The sequence below is a fragment of the Nannobrachium achirus genome (assembly GCF_963921795.1).
Source record: "Nannobrachium achirus genome assembly, chromosome: 6".
In the NCBI taxonomy this organism is placed as follows: domain Eukaryota; kingdom Metazoa; phylum Chordata; class Actinopteri; order Myctophiformes; family Myctophidae; genus Nannobrachium; species Nannobrachium achirus.
Window position 1 is genome coordinate 49,012,897 of NC_137815.1, and position 22,794 is coordinate 49,035,690.

General features: G+C 41.3%; 1 protein-coding gene across 2 annotated transcripts in view; it reads right to left on the reverse strand.

Moving 5' to 3' along the window:
* The window catches only part of fhit (fragile histidine triad diadenosine triphosphatase), a 408,209-nt gene that overhangs the window by 279,948 nt on the left and 105,467 nt on the right, over positions 1-22,794 (reverse strand). For both annotated transcript variants that reach the window (XM_080727799.1, XM_080727798.1), the window contains exon 4: positions 11,851-11,980. In XM_080727799.1, the coding sequence (XP_080583925.1) occupies positions 11,851-11,956 (106 nt within the window). In that variant the 5' untranslated portion in view covers positions 11,957-11,980. The remainder of the gene's footprint in view (positions 1-11,850; positions 11,981-22,794) is intronic.

Below are 22,794 nucleotides of genomic sequence, written 5' to 3' on the forward strand. Positions count from 1 at the left end.
TTGAGTTCTCCAAAGAAAACATAATAAAGCATTATGCTTTCAATTTTCTCACAGTAGTTGGTGCCTGCGAATTTCACTGGAAAACACTGTTCCATAACGCTCTTTCATAATAGACATGTGGTGCAGTTTGGAGAAAATAAGACACATTATAGCGTCCTTGACATCCTCGTCAACATCGTGCAGCATTGTGGAATCATGAGTGATCGGCTGCTTGAAACATTTTTGTGAGGAGACCAGTAAATGCTGGGGAAAGTTTGGGATAACAAAATCTCATAAACAGAGATGTAAAGGAAATAGTTAGGTACAATGATACGGTAGGAAATCTATGTGTGCTGGTTGCCCAGCCTGCTAGGGGGACTAGACCTATTCTGCACTGATGATTTACTGCATATCGTCATTGTCGGGCAGAAACCTTGTATCTCCAAGTTTCAAATGTGTACGTTTTTTCATAAAGTAAAGCTCTGCTTCATCATACAAGGCCGCTGCACAAAACTAGCGAAAATAGCAGATCTACAAGCACACAGCGCGAGGCGTTGTCTGCTCGTAGATCGGCTATTTTCACTAGTATAAATCATTTCTAAAGTGATGAATACAAAACAATCGGTTTTGGACATACAAGGTTTCCACCCAACAACGACATTATTGTCACTGTCAGGCAGTAACCTTGTATCTCCATATTTCAGCTTTTTATGCTTTCATAAATTCATGTACTATTTTATACTTTGTTGTATAACAGTGTCACAAAAAAGTTGCAACAATAGCCAGTTGACAAGCTCAGCCTGATGTCGGCTGAGGTTGTAAATATGCTATTCCTTGCTTTTTTTTTTAATGTTGAACTTTTTTGAAAATATTTACATACTGTACAGCATAATGAAAGTGTTTAAGTCTGACTGTGAGCTTTATAAAGATTTAACTAAGATTTGTACTAATACGAGTTTGTGACAAAAAAAATATTCCATTGGATCCATTGGAACACAGGTTCAGTTTTGGACAGTGACAATATTCTGTTCATGAGTCTCTGTCTTCTATCTGCCATTTCTTTGCACACACAAGGCAACATAAATCCATACATATTATATCAGTCTTGTGTATGTGTACAGGCATACCCTGGTCGCACTAAAATTGTACATCCTACTACTGTATAGTTCAAGATATTTTGGATTCACTCTACACATATTTAGCATCTGCATACAAACAAAGTAGGAGTTTCTAATCTAATTTAGTTGTGACTTGTTGAATTTTACATCCGTAATAATAAGGTTCTTATTTTTAGAGACGGACCAATATATCAGCCAGACTGATAAACTAGCCAGTTTGATGACAGCCATCAATAAGACAATTCTTTGTTTAAAATAAGACTCCCCAAAACTGGAATCGGCACAGACACAGAAATCTTGCAACATTTGAGGTCTACTTACTTGATCTAGTCTTTAAGGACAAAGTTAAACATTTAGCTGTCAAAATGGGATGGTGGGTTTCCTTGTAAGATGACTGGATCTTTGTTTACATATCAACCACTGTATGCAGTGAGTTCCAATCGATTATTACATTTATGTGGTCCCTTTAAGCAGACACTGAGATTAGTTTTTAACTAGGCTATCGGGCTCACTTAAAAGATAAAACATTATCTGTATCAGATAGAATATCCTCAAAGTTACTGCAGGCCATCTAACCTCAGTTATTGGAGGCCATCCTAAACCATCCTGAGAGACAGTGAATTACAGTGAATTGACCTGAACCATGAAAAAGGTCCTCAATTACATTCTTAAAGCATTCTGTTCATATCTTCCTGTTGCCTATGAAGTCCTATGAGCCCGCCTGTTCACTGAGCTATAACCTTCACAGGTCAGCCGGGTGTAGGACAGTGGCATACCAAATAGAAAAGACTGCTACATGGCTACATGATCATCAGTCTTGAAGGTCATGTACAGTATATTATACTGTAGCTTGAGCGTCATAAATCATCGCTGCGCCAATGTTCATAGTCCGCCCCACCCAAAAATGCTCACCTTATTCACCTTAACTTCTTGAATCCCAGTGTCCCTATTCTGTGGGCAAACATTCAGCAAAAATCTATCAACAGAATGGCTATTTTCTGGTGAAGAGGTTTGGTGGAAAACAGGTACAGCTATAGTATATAGAGTCAACAAAGTACTGTATAGGGTTTAAGTGATTAACATACTGTAAGACGTTGAAATGTAACAATGCAGATTGTATTTTCTTTTTTGCAAGGGCTGCACGAAAAGTAAAAAAGGCTGCCCACAACCTACAATGAGTAATAACCACAAACATTCCATAACTTATCACCTCACCTCAAGTCGTTCTATTCACAAGAGTCTAATTATAGTTCAATACAGAACCATATTTAGGAGCGAAAACATGAAAGACATAGTTTGTGTAAGCTACAGAACATTTATAATTTATCATGGCACATGATCTTTCAGACAGCAATGAAATCTTCAAAGAAAGCATATCAATCAGGTGTTTCAACATTTCATCACCGATTTGAGTGGTTTGAAAATACTCCTCAGTTAAAAAGGTATGTCAAAATGTATGTGTATTTATAGGATGGTCAAAATGTACGATTTTCAATTATTGTCTATTGTTACTGCAGAACTGAATAGTAAGAAATGTGCTGCTGCATGGTGGCAGATCAAATCCTGTGAAGGACACCGGATTCACATGGATTCACACATTTTAGAATTAACGGTCTGGAGCAGTCGTAACCCCCACCAGTGCCCACCAAGCCCCCAGAACCCTGGGGGCGCCCTGAAGCAAAAAGTACATGGTGGCCGTTTGAGGTACTGCAGTTGGGGCTTCTATTCAAACAGTTAGTTCAGTTGAGGCAGATAACCCCCCGATACCCCCGCCTCCCCGTTTCTCGCTCCCAGACCACACCCCAACCGTCACGATTGGCTCAGAAGCCAAATAGTAGCCCCACTACGTCACGTTTCAGAGGCGTTTCAAACGCGGAAGTACGCTTCATGCGCTGGGTGAGCAACTCAATGCAAGTGGACGGGCAGGGATATCCGGTGTCCTCTCTATTCTTATTATAACTCTATGGTGCCCACTGCCCACCCACAAAGTCTTTTGGAGGTGTATTCTACAGAGGCTTTTAAAAATGTGATTACATTTTGGGGTTTATTGGATGTTGTTCTGTTAACTTAAGCACAGCGATGTGATGTCCCTTCTCAATGATCAATTATCTCCACTTCATTAGATATTTAGCATTATGTTCAATAGAGATAGCATGCTTTGACACATTGGAAATAGAATTACTACAGTGTGTAGCTCAATAATAATAATAAGAATAACAACTCATTTCAAGTCATTAACTAGTTAATTTAGTTGAAGCTCTGGGACATGCGTGGGATGTGTTTTGGGGTGGGTGTTAATATACTACAGAAACGAGCCCAAACTAACATGAGTCATGTTGCATCCTCTAAAAACAGCAAATCATGAATTGTCTACATGATACAGTGCGAGTGTACAGTATATGAAAAATATAGGTGTTGTAGCCAACATCTGTGTGCTAGATAATGCTATCTAGATCAGTGGCTCCCAAACTCTTTCAGCAGATATCCAAAAGATAATGTTGTTGTCTCCTCGGGACGCAAACTTACACAAATACACCCTATTTGAATGAATAACTTGAGCCCTGTTTAAAAGATAGTGGAAATAGCTGATCTACAAGATCATAATGTTGCATTGCGACGCGTTGTGAGCTTGTAGATCTGCTATTTTCATTTTTTTTTATCTATGGATTCTTTTTAAATAAATTATTGAATAATATTTATCTTTAATTTAGATCTGAACAATTGTTTTTATTTATTTTTGTGCATGACAGCACAAAAATGGATCCCAACCCATTGTTTCAGGTTCACAATGTTCAGATGCTAGGACAAACCTTGATCTCTCCATCTTGAGTGCCTGCTGTGCGATCTGTGCAGCTCTGAACGAGCTACACTGAACACTGGATTTCCAAAAGACAAGAGAGCACTCAGGTGTCCTCTGAATTAATTTACAAACGTAATGAAATCCCTGTAAAATAGGCGGCTGGAGGAATTTGAAATGTTTATGGAAATCCTCATGCGCTGCGGCAGCATGTAATGTAATGGATATGAAAAACGTGCCTCTTATCAGTGACAAAGGATATCTTTTACATAATCTCCATTTCAACTTTTAAATACAATTCAATCCAGAACAGTCCTACATATGGAAGTGACAACATGGTTTTAATGGTTTTAGGCTTGTGGTTCTCAATCTTTCCTGGATCAGGGCCAACTTGAAATGCTCTAAAGCGTCCAATGGGCTGCATGTTTATTTTAATGATCAATCAATCGAATGAATTGATCCAAACATAGTATACTTTAATGTCCTATTTATCTGTATCACAATGAAAACAATACATTTTCTCCAAGATTTTAAATATTATTTTTTTTGTAAATCGGGTGTGTCAGTGGTCTATGATCGGCTGCTACCTTCCCTGTGCTGTGGCTTGTGGACCAACCAGGAAGCGGCAGCCAGCCTCTATGATCTCTTAACTTTGCGTTACTCATCTGCGAAGAGAAGTACCTAGAAAGGTGGGATTCTGACAACGTTACAGAAAGTTCTGTACAATCTATTTTTGTTTGTTTCGCTGTGGGATGTAAACAGACCTGCACTGCATGACGTAACTTCCCATAAACGCAGCACTTCCGCCAAATTCGAGCACTTTTTTTAGGCAACGCACAGCGCAGGTAAATTCTAGATTTTCTTTTTTACACCATAAGACCCAATTACTGAATGTCAAGTGTCCAGGTTTTCTTCAGAATATTTATTGCACTTATTTACTATATCACACTATGGCACAGGAGTCCACTAGTACTAGTGGTTCTCAAATGTTTTATTTACAAGGACCCCCTAACTCTGAGTGACAAAAAGATAATTTTGACAAAAATGTCCACAACGAGCCAGCATGGCGATGAACCCTGTTTATCCACTTGAAAACTAATCAAGTCTGTTGATTAGTTCTCATTGTACTCTATGACATGAGGGCAGAAAACCAACAAGATTTGGCTTAAACGATTAGATTATACTCACATTACATTTGTATATAAGTACTGTATACACATTAGGTAGGGTGTATTGCCATCCGTTGTACTTTTGGTTTGGTTAGCTAAATCATAGTAGATAAGCAGTTTAGGATATCTTTTTACTTCCTTTTATTTTTTGGTATCAGGACCAATACGTTTAGTTTTAATTAGGCTGTCAACTGATTAAATGTTTTTATCAGATTAATAACAGATTGGTAATTAATCATGATTAATCACTATTCATATTTTATTTTGGGCATAGTTAAACTATGCCCAAAATATGCACATTTTCTGAATATAATTTTGTGGGAACTAAAAGATAAATGACTCTCTCTCGCTCCCACCCTAGCTGTTGTGTGTGTGATTTGAGCCACTGCCTATAAGAAAATTGTACAGCGTTTTCTGACAATTGGCGGTTGCATTGACTGAAATTTGTATTATTCTTATTATTTAAGTCAAATTCAATCCACAAATTAATTAATTCAGTTATTTTGACAGCCCTAGTTTTAATACAAAGCTGTTAGTGTTTAGGACCTTTTGGGTTTAATTATTCATTTGCTTTGGCACTACCCGTCCTCCCTCTGTTGTGTTTGTCCTACTGAGCTTAACAGTGTACATCACTTCAATAAATTCACTTTTTCACATGTTCCATCTGTGTTGCCTTTCTCCCTGTCCCCTAGACTCCATCTGGGTCGTAACACAATTCAAACCGTTTATTGTTAAAACTGCACAGATGGAGAAGCAGGAAAAATCCGTCGCTAGTTCATTGTCGACAATGGCACAATAAAAGCATTCACTTTGAAACGTAAGAAATGCGTTTCATTTGTCGGTCTGTTTGTGCACGGCTAATCTCGGAAACCGTCTAACTGGTCAGCATCGAACATTGTTTTGTGCATGCGTGCTCCTATAGGTAGAGAATAATGTATAAAGCAAATAAAATCAGCTGTGATGGTCTACGGCACTCACAGCTGTGATATTATTTGTAATAACACACTCCACTACCTCTTGTCTTCTATTGCTTCAATATACACATAGTATGAATTAAAACAGACACAGCACACGTCAGAGCTCTGTGAGGTTTAGTCAGCTGTTGACCTTTTTGTGTGCATAATTTAAATTCCTGTCACATTTGTTTGATCTACTTGAGAATGCTGCGTCTGAGGTGGAAAACATAAGTGGGGAAAAACAACATCCACAGAGCAATTGACATTTAGCAAGATGAAATTACGGCAACAGCTAATGAGTGGGATAATTTGAGTATGAATGAATTCATTAATTCATATATACCTGTAAATAAAATAATGAGAGAAAAAAAAGAGAAAAAGAAGATGGAGAAGTAGAAGAAATCGTCAAGCTCACATTTTGTGAGCTTGTAGATTGCCTCTTTTTCAGTGCGAGACTGTGGCGCGCAACCGCTGCAAGTCATTTATGCGATTTATCTTTCAATCTCAACACACAAGTTGCACACCTACGTATCCTCCTGTGATGTACAAGTTTGCCCAACAATCATTTGTTCATGACACGCAATGGTGTCATGCCTTAAGACCACTCGGAGAGCAGTGGTTAGATGATGAGGCAATGGAATACATTTAAGAGATTAGACACCAGATAATGCATGGCAGGTATCAGCGATAGCATTCCATGATTCCTAATACATGGCATATCAAATGGTTTTTGCATTATTATGCAGAATAAGGCCAATTGGAGAAGCAGTTGGCAATGGAGCTGTAGAGGAAGTCTGGCTTCAGCTGTGTATTCTTTTAAACCGAACAAGATCTCAACATGACAGAGAACGCATGCTGTGAAAAAGAGCAGCGCTTACATCAAGAGGTAAAGTGAACGCTAGCAATCTGAAGGGCACCCGATGGCGAGGCTATCAAACCAACAATGAAGTCCTGCTGCTGTGGTAAACACATCATTATCCTATTCTGTGTTTTGATTCCACTTTACTGTACGAGGCAACACATTTCCATAAACGTTTACAAACTGCCAGCTCTACTTAATATAATGCAATATGCAATATAATTGGAATATACTCTAGCACTTCTCTTTTTATTCTTTTAGTTGTTTCTTAATAAAGTTTGTTCCTTAATGTAAAGCAACCTTTGGTACTTCAAAAAGCACTATATAAATCTGAGCTGCTATTATTGCGACCGGAGCATTTGCAAAATGCATCATCATTCATGCTGAAATACTAAAATATCTCAAAACACAGATTGAACACAAAAAGAATATTCAGGATTGTGTTGATCGTGTCCCAAACAACAATAAAATAAGATCTGGTTGTCCCAGAGGTGAACTGGCCCTTTAAGCATGAAAACGTCCACCTCATGTCCGTCTGTCCGTCCGTCAGTCACGCTAATACACAACATTTTGTTACCCATTGACTTCAGTGCCTCCCTCCCATAGTTCACAACTGGATCATTGGCTACTATTCTGCCCAACAGGCATACTGTGCACTCATATACTGTGCACACCCCCGGGCACAGGACTAGTTATTATTATTACCAGTAAGACTCCCTAATCGGGAGATAAGCGACCGTAGGTGGCTTATCTCCACAAATAGGGCAAAATTTTGTTTTTCCAAAATCTTCCTGGTCCATGTTGATGACATGAGTGTAGACATGCTGTGTAGTGATATTCGTGATTTTAGGGCAAAAACTGTAGGAGCAGTGTCCAAAAATGTGTTTTAAAAATCGGCCTGAAGGTGGCGCTACAATAGGGCCATGTGAGAAATGAGGGGTGGGGTCTCCGCGTTGCCTTGGCGGACGAATAGGTACCGGCCACGGCTCTCCCGGACGCTCCTAGCCCGAGTTACGGCATTTTATGTGCGCTGCAGTGGCAGGGGGTCCTCCACTGGGGGCGCCACCACTTTTGCATCCGTTCTGGAGCACCAGGAGTCGGTGGTCCCCGGGAATTCCCCGTGAGCAGCCCCGTTGGGGTGGTCATTTGGTCATTTTTGCACATTTGGTCATTTTTTACATATGGGGGTCCCCCAGGGACCTGGGGGTCCCTGGGGCTCCGGGGGTCCTTGGAGGTTGTAGTTTGGCAGGCAAGGAGTGTGTGTGTAAAATCTGGCATGGATCGGGTCAACGGGTGCGGAGATATAAGCAGGGAAAAAGTGTGACGTGTGAGCACATTTGGTCATTTTTTAAATCTGGGGGTCCCCCAGGGACCTGGGGGTCCCTGGGGCTCCGGGGGTCCTTGGAGGTTGTAGTTTGGCAGTCAAGGAGTGTGTGTGCAAAATTTGGCATGGATGGGGGCAACGGTTGTGGAGATATGAGCAGGGCAAAAGTGTGACGGACGGACGGACAGACTGACTCACTCACTCACTCACTCACCCACGGACAGCCAGTGGAGGTTTCTACAGTAAGTAGCTCCCTACGGTCGCAATTAATAATTTAATGTTGATCTTGTCTCATCCTGGACATATCAAAATAAAGTATTACTATACATTTTACAAAAGCTCTATCCATCCCTACACCTATCTATTTGAAAATAATCATCCAGACATTCGACAGTGCGTGAGTGTGCGTTTATCCAAGCAACGGCCAGCCCTGACTAAGTCCATGGAAGGGTACAGTCCAACAATGCCCGTAGATGCCTGATGAATCACAATGATCAAAGACATACTGGAAAAAAAAATCAACTCTTGTTGCAATCAGGGAGCCGGCTATTACTTCAACGAAAGCTTTCCAATCAGACCACATGTGTAGGTGGTTGTTACTGTATATAAAAGCGATAATGCACTTGAAGAGGTGATTATGCATACACTGACACCGTCGACATTTCCTGGTAATGACAGTAAAAAGCCTCCTGTACTATTGCTGCTCCCACAGAGCTTCATGGTCAAATACTCAGTATCCACATCCAAGCCCCCTCCTGCTGTATAGCCAAATATTATATAATGTTTCATGAGAACATTCGTCTGGATCCCACCCCATTAGAATATGGCAAATCTCACATGCCCTGCAGAAATTAAATGGAATTTTATGGATAAGCCACGAGCCTACTGTACATATTAAATTCCTCACATTCATATGCCCTATATTACAATTCTGAGACTGAGGCCACCACACCATCAAGTAATAGAATCTTTATCTTTGTAATTCAAGTGGGACCTGTCCTCCATGATTGAATGAGGGTCATTATAGGCCAAATGTTCAACACACTACATAGACGACACATCGCATATCATAAGCTACTAATGTGGTCTATCTTCTACTGCATGATGTTAAGTCACTATTTAATTCATAATTAGAAGCTTGCTTCACTTACAGATCAATACTTAAATAGGGTCTCTCTCTCTCTCTGTGTGTGTGTGTGTGTGTGTGTGTGTGTGTGTGTGTGTGTGTGTGTGTGTGTGTGTGTGTGTGTGTGTGTGTGTGTGTGTGTGTGTGCGCGCGCGCACGCCTATAAGTAAAAATCTGTATTGCAAAAGGGCCCCAAAAGAAAACTTTATCAGAACCTCTTAAAAGCGTTTCTGTAGGTTCCATGAGGTGACAGATGGACTGCGGTCTGGCCTGGCCACCGTTGTCTTTTTAAAATACCTTTTCAAAAGAATAGGAGAAGAATAAGGAGGAATATGTTTAATTTCCTCTGAACTGAATGCTCAAATTATTTCAATGCCTCTTGAACTGATTTAACTGACATTGGGCAATAATGATGGGAGTCATTGTGAGCGATCCAATTATTTTCAATACCATTATAAAATTGGACATTGGCCTTCGGAATGGCCTTCAGAATGAGAGTGTAATTCAACACATCTGCCACTCTCATACCTATCCTTGTTGTACTAGACAAGACGCTGATACAGTACCTCAAAGTCAAGGTACTTTGTCAGAAAGTCTATGAATAAGTTTTAGTTAGTTTTAGTTCATTTTGAAAAAACAAAATGCAGTTTCAAAGATTTGTAGTTTTGTAAAGCCATTTTTTTTTGGTTAATTATTAATTATTATTATTATATTTTTTTTTGTCAATTCTACTTATTTTGTTATTTTGTTAGCTGCAAAAGACAGATGGAAGTGGAGATACTTTGTTGCTGCCGTATGCGCTAGCCGGCGTAATGGGGATAAGTAAGTACGTTCATTTTGAAAAGACACAACGCAGTTTCAGTTAGATATTGTTTTGTAAAGACACTTTTTCCAGTTAACTAAAATGTTTTGTCAATTCTACTTTTCGTTACTTTGTTAGCTGTAGGCAACTTTAATAACCTTTCGCTGCCTCACAAACATTCAGTTCCAAGTGAACAATCACTCTTGTTCCCAGATGTTTCGTGTCAAATGGCATCTTTCTCAACGTCTTCCTCGCTTCACCCTGCCTCCCTCCCGCTTTCACAGTCTCTATTCTCTCTTCTTCTCTCTGTCTCTCTCACTCTGTTCATCTGTCCGTCTGTCTGTGTCTCTCCCTCAGGAAGAGAAAAAAAGGGTTGGCCTTTCACATCTAGGGTGATAATCACAGCGTCGTCTCAGGAATCCGCTCTCTGGCATTATTCTAATGTCTACAGTAGGACCGTGGAAGAGGTGTTATATTTAAATAATGCTAATGCATGGCCTTAGAACATAGGCCGCCTCTCCCCAGTCTTAAGGATTATACAGCAATGTCCTATTATGTGGTGAGAAATCTCCCCCCAGTCCAAAGTTAATCTAAACATAGATGAGTTATGCAAGGACTGAGCAGCACTTGAGTAACTCCAGCGTGGAGCCAAGAACTGATTATCATTCAAGAAAGGAGAATAAGTGCATTATTCAAAGCAAATCAGCAATGGAAATCATGCAAATGAATGCAAGATTTTTGCTCTAGCTAGTTGAAAGTGATGATTAATACACCAAAAAGTGGAGGCCTTTTTTTCTGCACAGGTACAATCGGGGAAGGAATGGAAGGGGAAGCAGACAGAGAAACATGACCCCCGCCACGCGTGCTTTCCTCAGGCGCATCTTCATTTAATGGCAAACTAACACAGCCGTTACGAATTGAGTCGGAGAACAAAACAAACACCACACATTTCTACCTTTCAGATTAAACAAGTGACGGGGATTCGTCCTTTTCGTTCCAGGAAACCGCAGTCGTCTACCCACCGTTTGTGTGTGAAGGTGTGTGTGTGTGTGTGTGTGTGTGTGTGTGTGTGTGTGTGTGTGTGTGTGTGTGTGTGGGGCGTCACAAGGGGGAGGGGGGGGGGAGTGGGACTGAGTTACTAGGGCCCAAAGTGGAGGGGCCTTTAGCTATATCATTTTGGGGGTCCTTCACATTAAAAGGTTTGCGCACCACTGATATAGAAACGTAGTCTTTTTCAAAAAACCTTATAAGGATTTGAAATATTCAAAGACTTGCACAAATTTTCAAGATTTTTCCAAAAATAGCAGATCTACAAGCTCGCAGCGCGCTGTGAGCTTGTAGATCTGCTATTTTTCAATAGTTAAAGCACAAAACAATGCATAATAATGCGTTCCCAGTTCCCCCTATGAAGAACCTTCATGGGGGGCCCGCAGTGAATCCTTGTACCCAGGGCCCAGAGTGTACGCAGTAAACAGCTGCTTATTTGGCCTTCATAGCAAGGTCAGGCTCACTTCACTAAACATAACAACAGTTGCCAAGCAACCACAGGGGCCTACAGAAGTGCTCCATTGAGCGCAGCGTGTTCCAGTCAAGTCGGAGAGAGAGACGGAAAGTGAGATGGCTTACAACGAGACAGCCGTCAATTGTGAAAGCCAGAGGACCTGAGGACTCAGTACGTACCTGTGTCGCCGTCCACAAAGCCTGCTAATAGAAAGGATACGGCCAGGCACCACGGGCTTCCTGTTGACCAGCGCGAAGGACAACTCCGTCTGCAGGAATACGGCGGAGGCCTTGATGATGTGCTGTCCAAAGCGCACGGTCGACATGTCCACTCGGCTCACGGAAAGGCACTGGAAAACAATTGAGAGCCAGCAGGTGCCAGCGAAAGACAGGAGACGGTTTTTAGTTTTTAGTAGACAGCCAGCCATGTTGTTAGAGGGCTGAGAAGATGACACACGTGAAAACATGAATTAATAAACTAGAGATACTGTTCCTCCGAAACAGTGTGGGCTCGTTCGTGACTATATTCTACAGCGTGCTAACTATCATGTGAAGCCCAACCAATACTCCAGCTACTGTAACACCACTCCCAGATTTTCCACACCTCAATTGCACCTCATTGGGTAAGGGCCCTGCCTTTGTTTGACGGAACTCACGCGACTGAACTCACATGACGGAACTCACTCTATAAATAATGATGAAGATAACATAGTGTTCGCGCCTTTCAGGCGAGCCCACAATAACCAGAACCCAAACATTGGGTCACGAGTCAAACTGGGTCGAGGAACCATAGTTATTATTAGGTCATCCATTGGCACAAGCAAAATGAAAAAGTAAATTGTATATGCTGTGAATTCAATTCCATAATTAAAATACACGAAGATCATTCATTTTTGCCACACTGGTCTGTTCAGCTCAGATGCTCAAGAAGGTATTGCAAGTTCATGTTTTACAGCAGAACAAAGTCTGCTCTTGTACAACAGCCCCTTTGTTAATCAGTTTGTTCAGCGAATCAGCAGGCAATATTCAAGTCAGGTGACACAACATGGCTGCCTTCTGAAAGGGAATATTATCGGTGTAACTTAAACGTAAAAATGTTTTCAAGGGGTGCTCAGCTGGCACAGTGGTAAAGACCACCACCATGGGGGTCTAGGGATACAATCCAGTGCAGAGCATCCGGATTGACTGTGGTCCGGGGACCACCAGTGGTCCTTGAAGGTATGGAGAGTTGGTAACTAAATGGACCCTGCTAGATCTTTAACTCTCGAGAGTGTAAAATGAAACCAAATGGACCCTTACGGGTACATTTGGTTTCATTTTACAAAAAAATCATTGTTAAACATCTTACCATACTTAATGTACAAGAAGTCTACATATGAGAATGTAGAAGAATTGTTATTTTGATCAACATTTACCTGTTATCTGTCCTATGCCACCACATCAATACAGCATGGAAATTGTGGACATCATCTTATCAAAGGATCACAACATATATTCTACAGTTTGGGTCTGAGAGGCTAAATATCATCAAATGGTGGTCCATACGTGGTTCAAATGCCCACTAATAATAAATAATGGACCTTGATATGAAGGTTGAAAACCACTGGTCTATATGAACGCACATGGGCGTGTGCAGGGGAGGGAAGCCGAGTGAGGAGGAAGAATGTTGTCACTGCACTGCCGACTCTTATACAGCTGAGTCGGTTTGCTGTCAGAGAGGGTGTTGAATTGGAGGAGTAGGATGGAGGCACTGTGTCTGCATATTCAGGCACATAATCACTGTTTTCTGAGACTGGCGTGATCACCCAGTGCCAGAGTGAAAATCACCATTGCCTGCTAATTAGAATAATAATACAAGGATAGCTAGAATATGTCAATGATTATCTTGTGTGTTTATAATTGTTGGTGTCATGATGATGTTCATCCAGGAACTGCAGATATAAATTAGCTACTAGCTATTTATACATGTATTGCACATTTTTCCCTTTTTTGGCCAAACGAACAAACAACAAACACCATTATGTTTTCATCCCTGTATGTCTCTGTGGCTGGCTGGCCGTGTCCGCAGCTAATCTCTCAAATGCTGGGCCAATCAGCATCGCATTTCTTCTGCATGCATGCTGCTAGTGGGCCAAGGAGTGCCCTCTCTAGTTTAACAATAAAACCTAACAAATAATGGATCAATAATTTAACATGAATAATAAAGATTGGATAAATTGTGACTATGTGGGAGAACTCATTCGATCACCTCAATAGTCCAACCTGATCACCTAAGGCGAAGGTCTTCAACAGGAGGTCCGGGACCCCCAGGGGGTCCTCAGAGTTACTACAGGGGGTCCTTCAAATCTTTGTGTTATAGGAACCTTTTTTCTCTTTTATATTAACCACTTGAACCCTAACGTGCATATTCTGAGAACTTTAGCCAAAAATAGCAGATCTACAAGCTCACAACGACTCACGCTGTGAGGACGTTGTGAGCTTGTTTATCGGCTATTTTCGGCAAAGAGGTTTGGTGTAGAGGGAAAAAAAGAGCACACTAGGTACAGAGTGAAAGGTCATGTTTATTATAAGTATTGACTGTTCAAGTGGTTACATATCTGATAACACAAATTTACATGAATCCAAAATACACTGATGATTGTGTTGTCAAACGATGAAACTACAGTATATGGAATCTGGGGGTCTCTGCTTCATCTCTCTTTCAGCTAAGGGGTCCTTGGCCTGAAAACGTTGAAGACCCCTGACAAAATATGGTTACAAATAAATCTCTCTCATACACATTGTGAGATGCATACAAACACCATACCAAGGTTGTCACAATTATGTGACGCACATTGAGCCAGCATGTTCAATATGTATCTCTATTGTGATGCAGCTAGTGTTGTTGTGGGTGGACGACCATACAAATTAAACAAGTGACGAACGAGCCTTTGTCATTTTGTTCCAGGAAACAGCGGTTGTCTCTCCACCTCTCCTGTTTGTGTGAATTAGGGATGGGACGATATGCGATATTATCGTTTATCGTGATAAAAAACACTCACGATAATCGTATCGTGGAGATTTAATTTACCATATCGATATCGTCCTCCGTCATGCACTGGGATCAATTCACCTTTTATTTGCCGAGCTGTATATCCGGTACCACTTAAACTTAAACCCTCTATAATTGGTAAAAGGAACTTGTAATATACATACTCTTTTTTTCACTCTCTATCAAAAGTCTTTGCCAAAAAAATAGCCGATCTACAAGCTCACAACGTTGTAAGCTTGTAGATCTGCTATTTTTTGTGGCAAATGTTCCGCCCCAGGATAATGGATTTTGATTATCGCGATAATATCGTAAATCACGATTTCTTTTGTCACAATAATCGTGATATGAAATGTTCATATCGTCCCATCCCTACCCTCCACTTCTCCTGTTTGTATGAATGTGTTTGTAATGTCACGTCTGTGTGATTGTTTGTGTGTTTGTGCATGCAGTAAACAGCTGCTTATGTGGCCTTCATATCAAGGTCAGGCCGTCTTCACCAAAGACAACAACTGTTGCCAGGCAACCAGCGGGTCCTACGGAAGTGCTCCATTGAGCACAAAATGTTCCAATTCGGAGAGAAAGAGAAAGTGAGACTCTGACTCTCTATGGAATAAAAAAAGCAAAAGACTTAAACAGGAATGCTGCTTTACTAGACAGAAACCTAGAGGGAGATAAGAAAGAAAGTGAGATTACATGCAGCACACAGATATTGAGCAGTATTCATACCTGAACATCCCAACTGCTCGAGCCAGTAGGACAGCTTCGTTTTCTGTGACAGAATTAAAATAATATAATCCTTGTCCAGGCGCGACGATCCATTCCAGAGATATAGGCTTTGCGTCAACTTTGCGTCGAGCCCCTCTCCCATACACATTCCTTATGGCTTATTCCTTATGGCTTATGTTTGAGCGGTGCTAACCACTCCTATAGGTTTGGCTGTGTATGAATGAGCATCGGCCTCCATGTATGGAGATAACTTGCGTCACGGACAGAACAGCCCAAGCAAGTAGTAGAATCGGAAAATATTTGGTGACCCACAGGCTAGTGAACAGTGCCATCCAGTGTCAAAACGTACAAAAAGTTTTTACTGATTAGGTGCGTGGTCTACCTACGTTATTGTTTTCTAGATTGATATTCCTATGCATTTGTTGTACTGTTGTTGAAGTATTGACGTAGTATCTTGCTTATTATTTATGAGCTGGTCCTTACACAGAACCAGACCATTAAGGTTTACAGATTGACACTGCCATACAGGGTTAAAAAATGAAAATAAAAGGGGACTGAACGAAAGGGTAATACTTTTTACCACCAGAATTAGAGGGAGGCATACGTATTCATGATGGATTAACAAACAACTTCATTGGCCCCTCATTTCTTTCCCTCTATACCAAAAATAGACATGTTGTTGTGAGCTTGTAGATGTTTGCTAGCCTGACACTCAGCCTGAATTGACATTTCGTTTCACTTCATTATTCAGTCTGAAAGTTCTTCCCCCCAGGGCGATTGCAGGGATGGGCGTTGCCAAAAAGAGGCAGTCTTCAGCGATTGGTTCACCGACCAACACATGACTGGCTGGCTAGTGGCTAGCCTGTTGCTTGCTAGTGCTACTTGCTAACCAAAGAAACAGTCAGAATAGGAGCACTACGAACTAGTAATCAAACACAACATAACATGCCTGCTACTGGTGTTTCATAGCGAGATCGATACGATCGCATTTTACCGCAATTTACCGCGACGCGATGCGCGGTACAGTACGGCGGCGGCGCTGGTGTACTTGGAAACACACATGAGTTCTGGGAAACCCCCACCCACGCTGATCACAAGACCCTGATTCATGACGCTGATTCGCCGATCGGATTTTCAACCGAGGCAGGCCTCTTCAATGAGAGCACTTCTAGACCCCTGAATCGCCAAAACAAAAAATTTAAAGGGGTGTGGCTAGCGATTCAGGGTCTGGAACTAGGCTAGATGTTTGCAGAATGTTCAACTATTTTCATAGAAAATAGTACATTCGTACAATTTGAACATTTTACTAGATTACTAGTAAAATAGCAAATAACAACGAGGGTACCTGTTACAAAACTTAACTAAATAATGGTTTGATTAGATGCAGCTGCTATTCAGACAGCTCTTTATGGAGGACTTGAAGTCAACAACGGTTCATCATCTGGTGAGCACTAAGGTACACAGAATATTCCACTGCAATCCACCCATTAATGTTTAAGATATCTTGTTTGGGACAAAAGTGTTGGACGGACTGAATAAGCAATCACCCTGGGCACGATATGCGCTGTGCGTTGTTCTAACAGAAGTGGCGGAAGTGCTGCGTTTAAGGGAAGTTACGTCATGTGGTGCGGGTCTGTTGACATCCCCCAACAAAAATAGATTGTAGCTCTTAACTACTAGGTTACTAGGTGTAACTTTGTCCAAATCCATGTTTTGTTTGGATATTGTTTATTGCGAGCACAACCGATGGAGTGGGAGACGTAGAAGAGTTTTCTTTCCCAGCAGGGAATACGTTTGCAGGAACACCGCACTGTGAAATAAAGACAACTTTCGGGAAAATTCACACAACGGAATCCCCACCTTCCGTTGTGTGTAGGCCTGGCTACGCGAGAGTACAAAGCAATGGACCAACTATCCGACCAACTAACTGATGCTGCCATCCTGCTGCTAGCAGGGTAAAAATGTCATTAATGGCCACCTGCTCCCCTTTTACAATGGACAACTTTTTTTGGAGGGATGAGTCCCTATGTGAGAGCAATCTGACAACCCCCTTCATCAAATGTCAGAGGGTTGACACTCTGCTCAGAAAACCCATTATTGGCGCCACAACACAACACAAATCTGAGCTACCAATCTCTCCATCTTTCTCCAGTGCTCAGTCACATTTTGTTTTTTGTATCTTTCTTTTTTTTTCTCCTTTACCATTCAGTAGATCCTCTGTCTTCAACATAACTGGGTTCAAAAACACTGTCTGATTATTATGCATTTATATACAGATCCATCTAAAAAAATATATATACTGTATATTGTGTAAAACTAATTTCTCTTCAAACTTTAATCATTTTTTGAAACTTTCATATATTCTAAATACATTGCACATTCAGTGAATTATTTCAAAGCTTTTGTGTTAAAACTTTGAATTTTTATGGTATACAGCTCATGAATATCAAAGGTCCATATTTCAAAATATTACAATACTACACAAGACCACTCAAAACAAGGATTTATAATAGAGAAATGTCAACCTTCTGAAGTCAGAGTTGCTTGAAGTCAGTGGGAAGTTTCCGCAGTCAGTTATGATTTGTGGTGCTATAGGGCATCTGCAATGCTTTTTTTACACAATATTCTAATTGTCTGAGATGATCTGTATAATGGTTGCGTATAAGGCCAGTTAGCACACATTGAAAATAGCAGATGTACAAGCCCACAACGTGTAGTCACGCATTGTGAGAAGATAATCCCATAATTTCCGAAGCAACACACGCACTGCTATGTACTGTATAAATTAGGCTTCGCGAGGCTTTGAACTGGGGAAACGTTAATTCAAGAATCTACGAAGCGTTGCTGGGGATTCCAGAGGCAAACAAACCAAAAAATATCTTCTGGCTGTATGGTGATGTGGGAGGGGGTTCCGGTAGAACTGGTATGTTAGCGTGACCACTTGTTCAATTTAATTACACCTAATGACCATGAGAGGATCCCAACCACTCTTTTTTTTAAGATGTGTGCATGACTTATTGTAATGGGGTTAAATGAGGCCTAAGTGATTACACGCCTACCTCTTGGTGGGCTGTATGACCATGACAGAGGCACAGAGAAGCAAGAGGAGGTAAAAAAAAAAGAACGAAAAAAAGGCTGGGGCCCACAGATAATCACACTGCTATGCTTCTCTTCTCTCCTCTCTTTGTCTCACTGCGCTCTCTCTCTCTCTCTCTCTAGCACTCCATCGTAGATTTGTTTTTTTTCCCACCCCACTTTCACAGACATAACATCAGGCAAGTGCACGCATAGACATCAGTGGGGCTTGAGCACCTGCTTTTTTATACATCTGTAAAAAGTGCCTCTCCAGACCATGAATGCAGTTTTTACTATGGTAAAAGAAATGCAAATGCCTCCTTTCCATGCCATACCTGAAGGCAGCATTCAAGAGAATTGTCTTGTCCAAACTCTCCTGAACTTGAATGCAGCATCTCATGTTGAAATCAAGCATTGAAAATAGCTGACCTCCAAGCTCACAGTGACGTGTTGACGAGCTTGGAGGTCTGCTATTTAAGATATTTTCACCAAAAGGCCCCTGCCTCTCTAACATTCTCTGCACGTCCCTGCATAACATAAACATGGCTAGAAAGAGCGAGAGAGACAGAGGCATATACTGACTGACAGACAGACAGACAGACAGAATGAGAGACAAAGAGACAGACCGCGAGCGAGAGAGATGGGAAGGAGAGCGCCCAGGGTGGATTTGGACCTTCTCCCAGAAGACTTTCTCTCTCTCTCTCACACACACACAGACACGTGCACGCACGCACGCACGCACGCACGCACGCACGCACACACGCACACACACACACACACATACACACACACACATACACACACCAGCTGTTTCCCTTGCATTAGCATTCCAAATGGACCCCAACTATTCTACAATTAAGAACTAGAATGCTCCAATTAGTTAATTGTGCACATAGATGACCCAATTAGCATTTCACTTTACATTGCGTTGATCACTTTCTGTTTTCGAGCGGTGCTCACCGCTCCTAAGACTGGCTTTGTTAGGTCCCGAGAGAGAGAGAGAGAGAGAGAGAGAGAGAGAGAGAGAGAGAGAGAGAGAGAGAGAGAGAGAGAGAGAGAGAGAGAGAGAGAAGGAGAGACAAGTAGCCAGATGAGATGTAATACAGGTCCATAAACTGGATTCCATCACATGATGTCAGTTATGTGGCATTGCCATGGCCAGAATAGGGATGCTGGGGTTCGTGTGGTTTGTGTGGTTAGGCACCAGGAAGGCCCCATCCATCCCTGTATGTGACTGTATGTATTCTATTCTTGCATCATCGAGCACGGCCGTGATCTCCCTCGCCTCATCATGAACCATGATAAATCTGCTTTACATGCATTGGCCGGCCACCGTTTGCGTAGCCGTAGAATTACGAGGGGCAAAGCACACAGGGGTTGCACTGTACATAATACCCTTATTGCCAACCTTGAACACCGAAGGGGGCTGCTAACCTGAAGCACACACAAACACACACACACACACACACACACACACACACACACACACACACACACACACACACACACACACACACACACACACACACACACACACACACACACACACACACACACACACACAATCAGGTAAGATAATCCCCCACCGATGCCCAACTCGACCGTAGCACAACGAGGGGCTAATGTGTGTGCTACGCTCACTACTCTGACACAGCCCCCCCACCTGGTGAAATCAGCGCAGACATCAGCCTTGGACCATCTGACATTTTCACCGCCATCAAACAAGGCCCAGCAGCCATGCCCCCCACACTAGGATTGACATTTTGAGGCATTTCTATTTTTGAAGCCATCAATATGGCGAGTGCTGTAGGTGGGGACTAGTGGGGGTGGTGGGGAATGCGGTAGATTCAGACCACTGTGACATGGACCACGCGTGTCTCTGCTTTTTGACTATCCCAGGTGATTGGAGAGCGGGTGTAATCACACGGTTGTTTCAGCCAATCAAACCGTGGACATTTTTCTTCGATAGCTTGAAAATCAGCATGAGATTTGGATTCACATCCTGCACCGTTGTTTACTGGAGGACAGCTCTCCACTGACCCACGGCCGGCCACACAAAACATCGTCACACATCGTGCAGTGGTGTAAAGTGCTGTACTTAAGTACAATATTGAAGTATTTGTACTAGTATAGTGTACTTTTACTCCACTATATTTATTTGAAAATGTTAGTTAATAGTTACTTTTCAGATATAAATTATATTATAATATAAAACATACATGAATCACTTTAGCCTGATTTTATACATAGGCTATTTGAAAATATCCAATCTACAAGCTCACAATGTGTTGCATCGCGACGCGTTTTGAGCTTGTAGATCTGCTATTTTTTTTTTTTATTACCTTTTTTTACTTTTGGTACTTTAAGTACATTTTTTCATTCCAGACATTCACTTTTAACAGAGTATTTCTATATTTCAGTATTGATACTTTTACTGTAAGTAAAACATGTGAGTACATTTTCCACCACTGGGTGGTCTGTCAGCAGTACGGCGCCACAGGTTTTCTTGGACACATTTGACTTGACCCCCGCTAAGACAGGAGGTCAACTCAATCACCAGCACACACTGTTTTACACATCGCACTGGTAAATGGATATTGATTATCACCCTGGTGTTTGGTCAGCTGAGCCAAATAACCTAGAGCCCTGTGGTGTCATCAAAACTGTACAAAACAGTGGTGAGGTTTTGAGCTTTCAAAGATAAAGAGCATACACAACTGGCGGCCCGGGGGTCACATGCGGCCCCCATCTTCACCTAATGCGGTTTGGGGAATAACGAAATCACTTCAGCACCGAATTAATGACGGTACCCGCGCCCCGAACCTCTGAATGACGTCATATTGCCAAACAAAAAAATAATATTGCCAAAGAAACAAAATATTATTGCAAAAATATATATATATATAAATATAAAATATAGTATATCAGCTAAAAGTAGAGTATGCATCGGCCCCTAGCCACTAGCGTAGCCAGAACAGAATGCATAACATCTTTAGATCGTGACCACACGGACAGACCACATCAGACCCATATTCCATGAAGTAGCTCCCATTCATCATTTCATAGAAGAAATGCACCACCTCTGGGGCAACCTGGTGAAACTGATGTTGCATGATATCAGCAGCTAGTAAGGAAACAGTTGCACATTTTAAATGTCTGAATGTGGCAGGCACCGTGAGTTCTGGTACGCAAAACACTTGGGGGTAAAATGTGGAACCAGTGTGTGTGTTGTGGTCTGCAGAGGCATGATTGTGTCGTTATCAAATAATTGATGCACTTGCTCAGCTACCGTCTCAATCATCATTTATGAATTAAACACTGTCCAAATATTGTTACATAACGCTGATAACTATGCTCACAAAATGTTTAAACAACCAAACTGCTGAGCCAAAGGGGGGAAAAATAATAAGGAACTTGTATATAACCTCGTTGTTTAGACCAGGGTTTCCCAATGTGGGTGCAGTCCAGGGGTGCCACAGAATAATTTAATAATATTTGGAATCCATCAATATCACTTCGGTTTAACCACTTAGAGCCTCTATGCTTAGTAAAACACACCTGATCTGTACTTGACGAGTTCTTTTTCCATCTACCCCAACACCAAAAATAGCAGATCCACAAGTTCACATTAGATCTTGTAGATCAGCTATTTTTGGTGAACCTTCCCCCTAGAATAGGGATGCTGGGTGGTTAAGAGTCAAATATAAAGTTATTTTCAGTCCGTTCTGATTTTCGCTGTGACATAAACTGTATCTTAGGTAGAAAGATCTGCATATTTATGTAGCGTAATATAAGATTTAAAAAAATAATAGTGTAATTCAGGGGCGCCGTGGATAAAAACATTATTTAAAGGGGTGCCCTGAGTCAAAAAGGTTTGATAACCCTGGTTTAGACAGCTGGTTGTATGTGTTCCTGATGTCCTGTAGCAGTCGGTATGAATGGGTATGAATGCACTCATAAATAATAAGGCACAACTTTTCAGACGCAATGTAAAGTTCACATTGTGGACATGATTATTTACTTTTAGTGCAAGTTAACAACACTAGCTATGTCTACAGATAATGTGTTTTAATAAGACAGAATCCTAATAAGACCTAATAAGACATTCCACACAACACAATGAAATTCAACAATATTATAAAACCCATAATAAGTTTAGCTAAACAAACTGAACAAACAACGGCTACAAAGGCTGGGGAAAAGGCTATTGTGTACGTTGAGACAACTTGACATTTGGCACTATAATACAACTGAATTGAATTGAGAACGAGGTTACACAAAATACATTAGCAAATTGTACTTTTGCTGCATTGTTTGTGTGATAAAGTATAT